Genomic DNA, 13,055 nt, shown 5'->3' on the forward strand with positions numbered 1-13,055 from the left:
GTGTTACTGGCATCTATTGGGTAGAGGCCAGGGAGGCTGCTAAACACCCTACAATGCACAGGACGACCCCCGACAATAAGGAATTATCTGGTCCCAGATATTAATAATGTCGAGATCGAGAAACTCTGATCTAGTCGGAGAGATAGGAGCCCTACACGAAGTATCTAAGCACCTGTAAAGGCAGGTTATGTTTAATAGCCAACTTGAGCATTAAGTGGGCCAGGAGGAAAAAGGATAAAAGGGCTTCCTGTTGTAAATTGCAGGGATCCTTGTTACCTGGAATATTCAAAATCTCTGCAGACGTGGGTTAGATAGGGAAGCAAATGTAGATGATGGTAGGAATTAATCACCAAAGAATTGGCTAAAGATCAAATTGTCCCCACTCACCTAACACCGCCCCACCTTTGCTGTAAACATCTTACAGTACCTGGGACACAGTAGAGGTTATAGCGGAACAGTTACCAAATGAAGAGAAATATCGACACTAACAAATCCTTCAAAAAAGAAGGATGTGAGTGTCTCGTGAAAGTTGATGACACTCATATCCTTGCATAAACCTCTACTCAACTAAAACCAACACTTGGTTTATTCTTTATTCATTCTAAGCATTAACTCATAGTCACAACTGGAACCTAGGTTTTAACTAATAAAAGAAACTTGCTCTCATCATTTAGAAGTTTCACTGTTAAATCTTTTCAAAGTCCCAGTCAAATCTTTTTAATTTCTCATTTTTTTGCTATGGAATTTTGACTCCTATTTTAAGTGGCTTCACTTAAATTGTGGTCTTTTGGGGACTAATGATGAGGTGCTGGAGAGCGAACGGCTAATGACAGCGGAGTCGTGTAAGTTAAAGTGACAAAGACTCGCGCTGGTCAAATAAGACGAATGAAGATGGCTCTCGTCACAGAGGGATTTGGTGCCATTCTCTCCAAAGATACACCTCTCAAGCCTTAGACACTGACCTTTCACAACCCTCGCTTGCTAAGACCCTCTCCCCCGCCCCCAGCCCTGGACAGCACCCTGTTGGGCCAGGTGACTGTGACCCGCCCCCACCCCTGCCCAACTTACGAGCTCAGGTAGACAGAGAAGAGATCTTGGGAAACCAGACCCTGGTTCCACATGTTGTCAAAAACGGGTGTGGCCCCGGAGGAGGCAATGCTGGGGTAGGCCAGGCCCAGGATGCCGTCAAAGGGTGCGTAGTACAGGAAGGAGCCGGGCTCTGTCTCGCTCAGGCCGAAGATCTGGTTGGTGTCCGAGACGCCTCCAACCTGGGCGGGGGGACCAAGTTGTTCAAGATCAGCTAGTGTGGACTGAGCCCTGTGGGGCGCCAGCCAGCCCTGGGCCCCGAGCGAGCGTCTTGGTTCATTTTGTGTGAGACTCTGCTTCTGGGGAGTCAGGCTGCAAGGAGACGGGAGGGATTGTCCCCAGGAATGCTTGTTATTCTGCCGGAGGTAACCATTGCCGCCGACCTCCAGATGGCCACAGTCTGCAACTTGGTGTGAGAGTTTGCTGCAGAACAGATGGCCACCGTGTGCCTGTGTGTCTGATGATCGGATACAAAGCAGACCCCAGGCAAATCGGAGCCCTTGACCCCTGCTGTGCCCTGGAAGGGGGAGCTGGTGCAGTTTTTGTGACTGGGTAGGGGAGGCTGCAGTTGGGAGGATGGGGAGAAAGAGGAAGAGGTGCTAAAAGAGAACTGAACCTTTTCTTAGCTTCTGCACCCCAGCCCCCACATAGCACCTAGCTTGGGTGGGACTGAGGTTGGCTTATGGCTCCAGGCACCACCCCCTTACCCATTAGTGGCCCACCTAGAAATGTCTGTGACATCTCTGCCACTTCCCCCTTTCCCATCCCCCAGTTAGCTTACTTTTATGATCACTGAGACCCATATTGCTTGAATGAGCTGGTTCTGGGGGGTTCTGGTTCTGGGTGACACCCAAGGTCCCTGGAAGCTGGCCCTGGGGCTGGGCAGGATGAGGTGGCTGGGTAGCAAGTGTTTACCTGGACGGTGTCGTATCCGAGGATGCCTGTCATGCTGCCGGTGCCATAGGCAACCGAGAGCTTCTGGTTGGTGCCCTGGTAGGTGGAGGACTGCTGAGGGTTGAAGCGGTTGTGGTTGGCTGTGAGGGCAAGAAGTGACATCCGTCAACCTCCAAATGCTGAGTGAGAGTCATGTCTTCCTGGGGTGGATGCCTGGGTTCGGGGGTGGGAGTGGGGCTTTGGAGGAGGAGGGTAACTTTTACCCTAGACTTTGGAGTCCAAGCATTCCCCAGGTTCATTTCAGTCTTATTGGGCCAGTTGGGAGCATCTCACTGATGGAAGGTCCCCAGCCGACCCCACAGTCCCCCTGAAGACACCCCAGGCAAACACTGAATGGTGCAGGCCCACGGCTGCCCANCAAGGCCAGGTCCTTGGCCTTGCAGGGCTTGCAGTCTAGCAGGACGACAGACTCTGAGTGAACAACCCCCTCCCCTGCCCCCACCATGGACCTTGGTGGTTCTGATGGGCACTCAATGGCTGTGTGACCTGTCCTTTCTGAGCGTCCCATCAGCTGCCCAGAACGAAAGGCCTTGTGTGTTTTCTGTGTCCTGCAGCTGGGCTCAGTGGCCTGCTCACCTGTGGACTGCCCCATCACCTGCACCTACCCTTTCCACCCTGATGGCGAGTGCTGCCCGGTGTGCCGAGGTGAGTGGGACCAGCCACCCCATGTCCGGAGCTCCTGGGTGGGCCTTGGCTCTCACAGGCCCCTGTCTCCTCTGCTCCTGCAGACTGCAACTACGAAGGAAGGAAGGTGGTGAACGGCCAGGTGTTCACCTTGGACGATGAGCCCTGTACCCAGTGCACTTGCCAGGTGAGCTGGGCTTAGGAGCCCAGGAGCTGCCCGGCGAGGAACTGCTTCTTGCCTTGTCCTTTGCAAAACTCAGAACCCCTTAGCCAACGTAAGCCCTGCTTCCTCTGCCTTTCTTCAACTTTAATTCCCTGCCAGAATACCTTTGGATTTGACAGCATCCTCCCTCTTTGTGGTTTCCTTAAGGTGGCCCTGCTGTGTTTGGCTTCCCCTGTTGTTCAGGTGAGGGCCAGGCATGTAGCCTCTGTCCCCGGATCTTTCCGTGGGTCCTGCTGCTGCTGCAAGTGGCCCTCGGGGGTGCCGCTGTGGGCGGTGAGGTGCTCTGGGTGTACCCACTTATGTCCTACTGCATCCCCAGCTGGGCGAGGTGAGCTGTGAGAGGGTCCCCTGCCAGCGGGCCTGCTGGGACCCCGCCGTGCCTTCTGGGGACTGCTGCTCCTCCTGCCCAGGTAAGTGGGTCCTGGAGTTTCACTACCGGGCTGGATGTGAGGAACCCAGGTTCAGAGAGGGACCGTAGCTTGCTCAAGCTCACACAGCCAGCCCTTGGCGAGCTGAAACCTGTGCTGGGGCTTTCCTGCCCTCACCCGTGCTCCTCAGGCCACACTATGACGTGCTATGTGACAAGTTTGTTTGTTTACTGCGCCTTTTTCTTCTCCATTATCTCCTTCCTTAATTCTCTTCCTCTGCTTTCTTCCTTTTGGAGAAATTAGAATTTAGGAATGGAATCAGCTTTGCAGAAGGGTAATCATTAATACGTATGAAGCACTCATTAAGTGTCAGGGACCATCATAACATCATATGTCTTATTTCATTCTCTTTTCACAGCAACTCTTTGAGATAGGTACCATTATCGTCCCCATTTTCCAGGTGAGGAAGCTGAGGTGCAGAGAGGTGAAGTGACGTGCTCAAGGTCACACAGCTGAATGGCAATAGCGCCAGGATCCTAGCCCAGAGTCAATGCTTTTATCTCCTATGCTGTCTTGACTCCTGAATCTTATTCTCATCTGTTTGTCTTTCTCTGTCATTCATGTTCGTCCCCGTGGATCATTTTGCAGAGGTATAAACAGGACATCGGCAACCTGCTGTAACACATAGTTTCAAAGTATTGATGTGGCCCACAGCTGGGCATTTAAAAATCTCCCAAATAGTCTGGCTTGCCTCCCCCTCTGCCTCTTTGGACATTTAGGTAGTTCCTTTCTTTCTTTTTTTATTCTATCCATAATGGACCTACTGTGAAAAATCTTTGGTCAGACAACTTTTTTTCAAGTTTTGTGAGCTGTGTTTGGACCTCATGGTTAATAGTGGAGTAACTGGGTCATAGCACGTCGGAATGGTTTGGTAACTGGGACAAGGTGACCAGGTGCAGTCCGAGAGAAAGAGGAAACTTACCGTCCAGTAGCTGGTTCCCCGTATGCCCGCCAACTCTACCCTGTATGTTTTGAATTTAATTTTTCCCATTTAACATGTCTATAAAGTACCTGAAATGTGGCTCTTTTACGTTTTTTTTCCCCAGCCTACGCCATCCCTGGCAACTCATGGCAGCCCAGCTCCAGGTCGAGCTGTTGTTCAGCATCTTAGCTGTAGAGGGCAGTGTCACTGGCTCTCATATGTAGGATCCGAACCGGGGGCCCTCTGGCATCCCAAGCCAGTTCTTAACCAACGTGCCACTCGGCCGGCCCTATTTTATGTTTTTTTAAACTTCTAGGAAGACTGTGAATTTTTCCGCTGATTTCTGGCCTGGACTTCCTCATGTATCAAATATCTCTTAACGCCTTTGGGCTTTCGCAGAGGATGCTCTATACTTAAAGCAGCTCTTCAGATCTGAGGATAAAGAGCAGCTGTCTGGACTGGGGCTGGGGCTGGAGACATCCTGAGCCCCGACAGCCATTACAGTGGCAACCATTGAGTGCTTTATAGACGCTTCTGCAGTTTAACCACCACCAAGTCCTCTGAAAGCTGATAGATATTATTCCCCCTGCTGTCTAGGGACTGTTCACTAGCTAAGGTGCCAAGCAGTGTACGGAGCATTTTACCTGTATGATCTCATGTAAATGCTCCCGGAAATATTCGAGAGTGGCTGTTACTATCCTCTCCATTTTGCAGGTGGGGAAATGAAGGCTCAGTGAAGTTAAGTGTCTGTCTTAAGACCGCGCTCTAGTTGGCGGTGTCGGACTCAGGGCCAGGTCTCTCTGATCCCTTACCCCCTGCTCTTTCCCACTGTGTCTCCTGCCTCCAGATGGGGAAATTGAGGCCCAAAGAAGTGGGGTACGGAGCTCCTTCTAAGGAGAAACCACTGTTTATTGAAATAGAGTATGAATTAGGTTTCTTTTGGTAATGAAAAAAATATAACTTTTTTTTTTTTTAGCCGAGCCATCCTGCCACCTGTTGGCAGCTCAGCGGCAGCTCAGCTCGGGCTGGGAATCGAACCGCTGATGCTCAGAGCTTGCACACTTGAGCGAGCTCTTAACCAACTGAGCCACTTGGCCGGCCCCCAAAACATAACGTTTTTGAGATGTAATTTACATGTCATGTAATTCACGCACTCCAAGCACACAGGTCAGTGGGTTTGGGTGTATTCACAGAGCTGTGTGACTGTCCTTTGATGATTCTTAAAGTGTAATTGGTCCAGTTTTTAATGTGTTTTGACCACACCTGCCTCCTCCCTGATCATGCCTTTATCTAACACTCTTTCTTCTTGTGCTTCTTCACTCTCCATATTCTTTTTGCCTACACTCCCCTCTTTNGCCTCCTTGAAGTACTTGCTGGCTGGGTTGATGCTGTGCGTCTTCAGGTAGTCCTTCAGCAGGCCATGCTGGATCAGGTTCTGCCTCAAGGACTTCTTCTTGACTAGGGGAACCCTGTGGAGAGCGTTTGCAAACAGGTGATTTGGAGAAGGCAGAGTAATTAGGCAAGGAGCCTGTTCATGGGGTGCTGTGGAAGCCCTGGAAGGAAAAGGAGGCTGGCCCAAGAGAGGACGGAGGAAGGAAGTCAAGAGGGGAGATGCTCCCATTTGGGGCACAATAATACAAAGAGGTTAAGTGGTGGTCCAAAGTTGCCTGGCCCAGTGACGGAGCTGGGAAGCAAACCCAGGCTGCAGTTGAGGGCCTCGGCTAGTCACCACTTCTGCAGTGCTGACCCCCTAAAAGGGCAGAGAGAGCAATAAGGAAAAAGGCTTGAGATGGTCAAGAAAGAGAGAGAGGCGTTGTATGAGGGAAGAAGAAAAATATGGCAGGAAAGGAAGGCAATGTGACAGTGGGCAAAAGGAAATAGCCCCTTGGGAGCTGCTCCTTGTGCTGCGTGTCCCCCAGACTCACTTGATGATGACACACTCAGAGAGCACCACCAAGCTGAGCAGCAGCAGCCACTTCATGGTTCTTCCTGGGTCTCAAGTCTCCAGAGAAGGGAAGGTGGGTGGAAAGCGTACAGCAGCAGGCAGTTGCTGCTCCTTATATACAGCCTAGGTGCCCTGGAATCTATCTTATCAGCCCTCAAATGTCACCCATTTTCCTAACCCCAAACAGGAAGTTTCCTGATAAGATTGTCCCCGACCCTGAGCCATGTTCTCAGAAGTTTCCAGCTGAGTAGCTTTCCATTGTAACCAAATCCCACGGTCGGTCGGGATGGACCTGCAGAGAGGGAGTGATGGAGTGGAGGCTTATTTCTGAAATGCTGAAATGCATTAAAACTGGACAAGCTGAATATTTTGACAAAGTTGGTCTAAAGTGCACTTCACATGGAGCAGATGTCAAAGGAGCTCAGTGTACCCTGGTTTGTCCTGGTGGGACAGACGGCTGTGGTTTTTGGAGAGCAACTCCCCACTTTGTGTTGGGCCATGTTCCCATAGTTGCAACTCCCAAGCACATCCATAGGTCGGTGGTTTGGGACTCAGGACCCGTTTCCCCACAGTAATGTCGTTACATGGGTTTGTTGAGTGTCTAACTAGCCTACGGGCCTTATTATGCTCTTGCCACTCATGGCAATTGGGCCAAGTCATCAGAAAGCAGTGCGTGCAGCACAGAGGGAGAGGAGGGAGTGAAGCAAGTGGCAGAATGCTGCCTTCCTTGAGACAGACTGGGGTTGTCTTTGGAATCTATGCTCTTCACTTTCTGCACACCTTCTCTTCCTACTGCTTCTCTCCTACCCTCTCAGGTTGCTCGAAGCCTCCATCTTTGAGGTTCCACTGGGTCTGACTCTTCCAGGTTCTCTGTGCTTAAAACATGGCTGAATCCGCTGTAGTGGAGCAAAGCAATCTGGGAAAATTTATGCTAGTGTGTGAATGACTTAGAAAGGTTCTCTTCTTAAAAGAGGATGTTTTCCAACCCAGCGGATTCTCTACTTCATGGGGTTTATTTAGTAGAAAAAGTAGAATGAAGACTTTGATTCAAAAATTGTGAAGGAGGGAAATATGCAGGAGGGGGGTCACCAGTAGGCAGTGAGCCTTATCTGCAGATCTTTTTTTGAAATCAGACTGCCTGGGCCACCCCTGTTTTTTCCAGCATTAGGAGACACAGATGCTGAAAAAAGGTCCAAATTTCCCCCCATGCCTCTGGGTGACTATGGAGGGGTGGGCAGTGCGGATCAAGTTCAGGGCCAGTGGTGGTTACTACAAAACACATCTCTATTTCAAAATCACCTGTTAAGACTTCTTCATGTCCCAAATGTGGATCCTTGACCCGTATCTGCCACTTTTTCATCTTTTGGTGCCTGCTTCCTCTCCTCTCCCTTTTCCTCCCCCTCAAGCCTTTCTCCCGTCATCTGCACTCTCACCTTTGGGCTGATCTCAGCACTTACTGATGGTCCTGAAGAGGCCTGCCTAAGTCTTGGGAGCACCAGCTGAAGGTGCTCCTGGATGAAGGAGACCGCTGGGAGGGAGGGAGGGAGGGAAGGGCATATGCTGGGAGTGGGAGCTCACCAGGGTCTTCAAAGGAAATTGGTATCTTATGCTGGGCAGCAGGTACACGGTGCTCACCATTATTCTTTATACTCTACGTATATATTTTGCATATATAAAACTGTTCATTCTAATTTTTTTTTTAAAGAAAAAGAAAGGAGGACTGAGTCTTCCATGCACACTTTTCAACTTGGAAATGAAGGGAAATGTGGTAGGAGGGTGAGTCGGGAGCGCTCGGGGCTGAGATGTGGAGAATGAACCGTGAAGAACATTACGTGTATTGTATTCATCTTTCATCTTCCTCAACAAATTATATGATGCATGGAAGTGTTCAACACTATTTTAATTAATCCCAGTAATGCCAGCCATTCAGGTAACGTACACAGAGTGATATGGTTCGCNATGTGAGGAGAAATACCAAAGAAGAGAAGCAACTCCACAAAACATTTTTCAGGAGGTTATGTGTTTATTCTACATTATTAGGGTGATGGGGGAGCAGGGCCAAGATTCCACCTTCACAATCCCACAGGAAGAACCACTGGGACAATTAGATACATGGAGAGTGGGCGCAGGACTGGGGCTGGGTCTTCCTGGGAGGTGGCCGGGAGGACTCAGGCTTAGGCCACGGGAGCCAGGCCCACCTGGTTGTTCCCCCTGTCGAAGACGGTAAAGTACTGACGAATGAAGACGTCACCCAGGATCCAGAGCTCTCCGGAGCTGGTGGGGAGGTTCATGCCCTGGAAGCCGCTGGTGCAGCCCTGCTGGCTCTGGAGAAAAGAAGAATCAAACCAGAAATGGGACATAGACTCAGCAGTGACAGATGCTGGGGACTAAGCATCATCAGGGGCCGTGGTCAGCTGCGAGGCACGTGCAAGGAAGAGCTTCCTGGCTCATGTCCGGGGACTTGGCTCTTCTGGGCCTGGCGTCTGCCTGCATAAGCTGCTCACTGCACTATTGGTTTCCAGGGATTACTAGACATTATCCAGCGTTTCTGGCAGATGCATAAACCCTGACATCAGCGTCGGCACTAAGGGGTTTAGGGAGGACTCAGCTGCTGGGAAGGATTTTGGAAGCCCTGATGTCACAGCCTGTTGTCATTATTCTGATCCCAATTGGTGACAAATCAGGTCAGCTGTTAGTCCTTTTCAGTCACCAGGGCATTGGGCCATCACTTTGGGCACACATTAGATAAAGCCCCATTGCTACGGCCTCACGCTCACCCTTACTAATTAATCAGCATCGTGGGGGAGCAGCCCGAACATCAGTACTTCTTGTCCAATAACGTTGACCCACTGGGCAAAACTAGTTTCCCACCTGGCATTATCAGAGAATATAAAGGGTTTTCTTGGGGTTCATTTGACTGAAGATTTGTTACTTGGTAGAAACAGTAGGAGTATATTAGCCCTGACTCTATGCGAGTTATGATTTCCATTTGCTCAACCCCTAGTAGTGTTGATGTGGTCAGTCTCCCCTAACCACACTCAGCATCAACAGGCTAGTAATTGAGACCCAGGGCTTGGACTAGAAATTCTTTCTTTTGCCTCACTTTTTCTCTTGGGGGGTGGGGACTGCATCCAAATTCTCATTCATGCATTTATTTTTAATGTATTATCGTCTTTTTCTCCGGAGCCCGTCCAGAGCAGATGTCAGCTGCAGCTTGTCGGAGTGAGCTTTCCCTTGTGCCAAGCAGGAGGATGTGGCCACATTCTAGGCAGGCACATCTAAGCGGAAGGCCCAGAGCCCCCTTACCTGCAGGATGTAGGCACTGGGGGGCAGAGGGTACTGGATGCCATTGATGGTGAAGACGATGTTGGGCAGGCTGTTGATGGCAGAGCAGCTGACCACCATCTGGAAAGAGCAAGGCTTAGAAGGGCTGCATTCCTTCTGCGCTACAGACCTAGCACCTGGGTCGAGGACAGGGCAGTCAGGACTGGGCTCACCTCGCCGTACGAGTTCTGGCTGGCTCCAATGTAACCCTGGATGTTGGCAATGGCATTGGTGGGGCCAGCCAGCAGAGAGGTGCCGGTGTCCACAATGGCCTGGCAGCTCCCGCTGCAAGCGATGGTCTGTCCGTTCATGGTGATGCTGAGGGTGAGATGTAAGCAAGGGTCCTGTTAGCTCCCAGGGGATACATCTCCCCAAGGAGGACCTGGGTGACCCCAGAGCGTCCCTCCTCCCCATCCGCTGGCCAAGACGTAGAATTTTAGCTTCCCTCATCCGCATACTCATTTATTCATGCATTCATTTACTCCACAAATATTCACTGAGTGCCTACTCTGTGCAAGGCATGGGAGATGCAAAGCCAAGCAAGACAGCCGCGCCGTTTCCGGCGACCGGGGAGTTCACGGTCTAGCTGAAAAGATAAGTTACAGTCCAGGGAGAGCAGGAGGAGCGGGGCACATGGCAGGGGAACAGAGACACGATCCAGGGTGAGGGTGGTGGGGGTAGGAAGCACCCAGGGGAGGCTTCTCCAGGAAGCAGAAAATCACAGGTTGCCAAGGAGGTGAAGAGCTGGAGGACGACATACAGGAAGAGGGGATGGCAGGTGGCGAGTGATGGAGACAAGAGGAGCAAGGCTGGGAGTCGGAGGAACTGACGAAGTTTTAGCACAGCCGGAACAGCCATCAAGTGACCAGCGCATGCTGGCCTACCCAGGACGATCTTGGCTTTCGCTGAAAATTCTCACGTCCCAGGAAACTGCTCCCTCATGGGTAAACCTGGGTGATGGGTCACCCTACCAAGCCAGCCAAGGGAAGAACAGCTGGGGAATGAGGCTGCATGGGGGACGGGCAGGCCCTGAAGGGGAAGGTGGGAAGGAACAACTTCCCACCTGAAACAACTTCTCAGCCGTTTTGTCCTATCCCTAGGCTAACCGTGACATTTTCCTTAGAATGGTAGGAGCGTGTGCCAGTTCACGGGTCCCCTAAATGCTGAGATATGTGGACAGCCGGGTCCTCCAGCTCTCCCTGGGGATGCTGGTAGATTGTCCTGCTTCAGTGACCAGAATGAAAGTAGTTGTCTCATCCTTGCTGTGTCTGGGGGTCTCAGACAGCTCTTGTCCAGTGGGGTACCTTTCTCGGAGTCTCTCTGCCTTGGCCAACTTCCCCCTTCTCCTCCTGGGGCACATTTCCCTGTGCTGGCTGTCCCAGGGGGATTCTGGAAAGCTTAGTCGACTATGAGTCTGTAAAGAAATGGGACCTGGGGCCCATGCCAGGACGTTGCCCATTTACGGTGACCTCACCTATCCACGGTGATCTGCCAGTAAGTCTCAGAAGAAAGGGGCACCCAGTTCAGGTTTCCAGTGTAGTAAGAAGAATCGATGCCACCAAACATCACCACGCTGCCACTCTGGTCATTGCTATGGAAAATGGGGGGAAAAGACAGGAATTCATTCCTTCATTCCTTCACTCATTCAACAGAACATAAAGCATGTGCATTCTAAGAGCTACCTTTTTCCTTTTTTTTGCTATGGAATTTTTGGCCTCTATTTTAAGTGGAATCACTTTGACTCGGCTCTTGCCAGTGCCAAGAGCTATGCCGAGTGTGTGACAGACAAGGTTTCTTTTCATCTTTACACTAAGGCCCATGCCATGGCCACTGTGATTATTATTATTTCCACTTTACAGAGAGAAAACAGAGGCCCAGATCGGTGAGGCAACTTGCCCAAGGTCACACAGCCAGAGAGTGGCAGAACCCAGATTAGAACCCGAGTCTTTCTGGTATCAAAGTGTGTGGTTTCCACCATATACTCTCGTCGCTGTGGGNCTGTCCTGGTTCCCTTTTAAAAAGTCATCTCGAATTCATCAATCAGTCAACAAGTATTTACTGAGCTCCTACTGTGTGCCAGGCCCTGCTCTTGCTGCTGGGGATTCAACAGTTACATGTCGAATGGGCAGTCCTTGCCCTGGTGGGTCTGAAACACGCAGTCCCGCGAATGCACGATGGCTGGTTGTGCCCAGCGCCATGAAAGGAAAGGAGGGCTGGGGTCAGGGAGAAGGTGGTCAGGGAAGGCCTCCCAGGGAAGCGATGTCTGAGTGGAGATCTGCAGGATGCTACGCAGGTCAAGAAGAAGGGAACAGCAACCCAGGCGAAGGGAACAGTGTGTGCAGAGGTCTGGAGGTGGGTAAGAAGTTTGGGTCTCTGTGGAGGTGGAAGAAGGCCAGGGTGGTGGGATCTCAGGGTAAGAGGGATCCAGGTGAGGCAGGGAAGGTACGTAGGGACGAGAACCTGCAGGGCCTAGGAGCCACACCAAGGATTTATGGTGTTATCCTAAGTGCAATTGCAAGGCAGTAATGAAAGGTTTTAAGCAAGGAAGGGATGTGAGGATGTGATCACATTTGTGTTTCAAAAAGATCGTTCGGCTGTCCCTTCCTAGAACTCAACATCTTATATTTGTGTGAGTAAGAAATGACAAATTGCAGGATGACGTGACAAGATGGTATCCAAAGCCATTTTGTTCTGGTCACCCCAAAGTCACTCCCTCTCAGCAGGGAGCCCTCAGGCCAGTGTCTCAAGGCGAACAGTCTGGAATCCAGCTGTCAGCACAGGCAGGAGCTATGGGACTTTTTCCAATGTGTGTGCGGAGGAACACAGGATATAATAGGTTTACTAGCAAAAGAGGAACTGGGCTCAAGCTAAGCTGAGTTAAAGTGAAACAGATCACGTTGCAGCAGGACTTCTCAGAGCCTTTGACTGGGATACGTGCCTTGTGAACCTCGAAGAATGGCCTAGAATGCAGCATGTTCCATACTTATTTTGAAACTTTGGTTTTCATTGAACATTTTTCTAACAAACCACTCTAAGAAATGCTGCTCTATTTCCTGTTTGCATTTCTAGGGCATATTTGCTAATGAGCTTGCTCAGTTCCTTCTCTCGTAACCTTTTTGCAGGGAACTGGAAAACCAAGCTCTTTCCTGATGGGGAAACGCACCAGTTCAGTGTCTTGTACCCAGAGTGTGGAGGGACCTCAATTGTTAATTTGGAGAAACCAGCTAATCACAGACAGCAGCCTGGTAGATTGTGGGGTGTCAGCTTCTGTCACCTCTCTAGCCCATGTCTTACAGTTAATACCACCCTGCCTGGCCACCCTACTTAGGAATGTCATCATCTGTGGCCACCTGTCCTTGGTCTCTCTCCTTTTCTCATAATCTACTGGCTTTGGAAGAAATAAAACAGTGATTCCCTTAACCAAGAATTAGGTACTCTGTTCCATGAGAAGGCAATGGGCCAACGCTTTTGGTCCCCAAGTCTTTTTTTTATTTTATTATATTTATTTTATTTATTTGTTTATTTATTTATTTATTTATTTATTTATTT

The 13,055-nt window shown here is 50.4% G+C and overlaps 1 protein-coding gene across 1 annotated transcript in view; it reads right to left on the reverse strand.

Annotated features, from left to right (window-relative positions):
* Positions 1-8,234: 8,234 nt before the first annotated feature.
* The window catches only part of LOC109389979 (pepsin A-like), a 10,857-nt gene continuing 6,036 nt past the window's right edge, over positions 8,235-13,055 (reverse strand). Inside the window, exons 3-7 of the mRNA XM_019655956.1 lie at positions 11,643-11,719; positions 10,981-11,097; positions 9,680-9,824; positions 9,489-9,587; positions 8,235-8,506 (exon numbers count right to left, since the gene is read on the reverse strand). Of these exons, the coding sequence (XP_019511501.1) occupies positions 8,357-8,506; positions 9,489-9,587; positions 9,680-9,824; positions 10,981-11,097; positions 11,643-11,719 (588 nt within the window). The 3' untranslated portion in view covers positions 8,235-8,356. The remainder of the gene's footprint in view (positions 8,507-9,488; positions 9,588-9,679; positions 9,825-10,980; positions 11,098-11,642; positions 11,720-13,055) is intronic.

The sequence above is a fragment of the Hipposideros armiger genome, unplaced genomic scaffold (genome assembly GCF_001890085.2).
Source record: "Hipposideros armiger isolate ML-2016 unplaced genomic scaffold, ASM189008v1 scaffold_253, whole genome shotgun sequence".
NCBI lineage: Eukaryota > Metazoa > Chordata > Mammalia > Chiroptera > Hipposideridae > Hipposideros > Hipposideros armiger.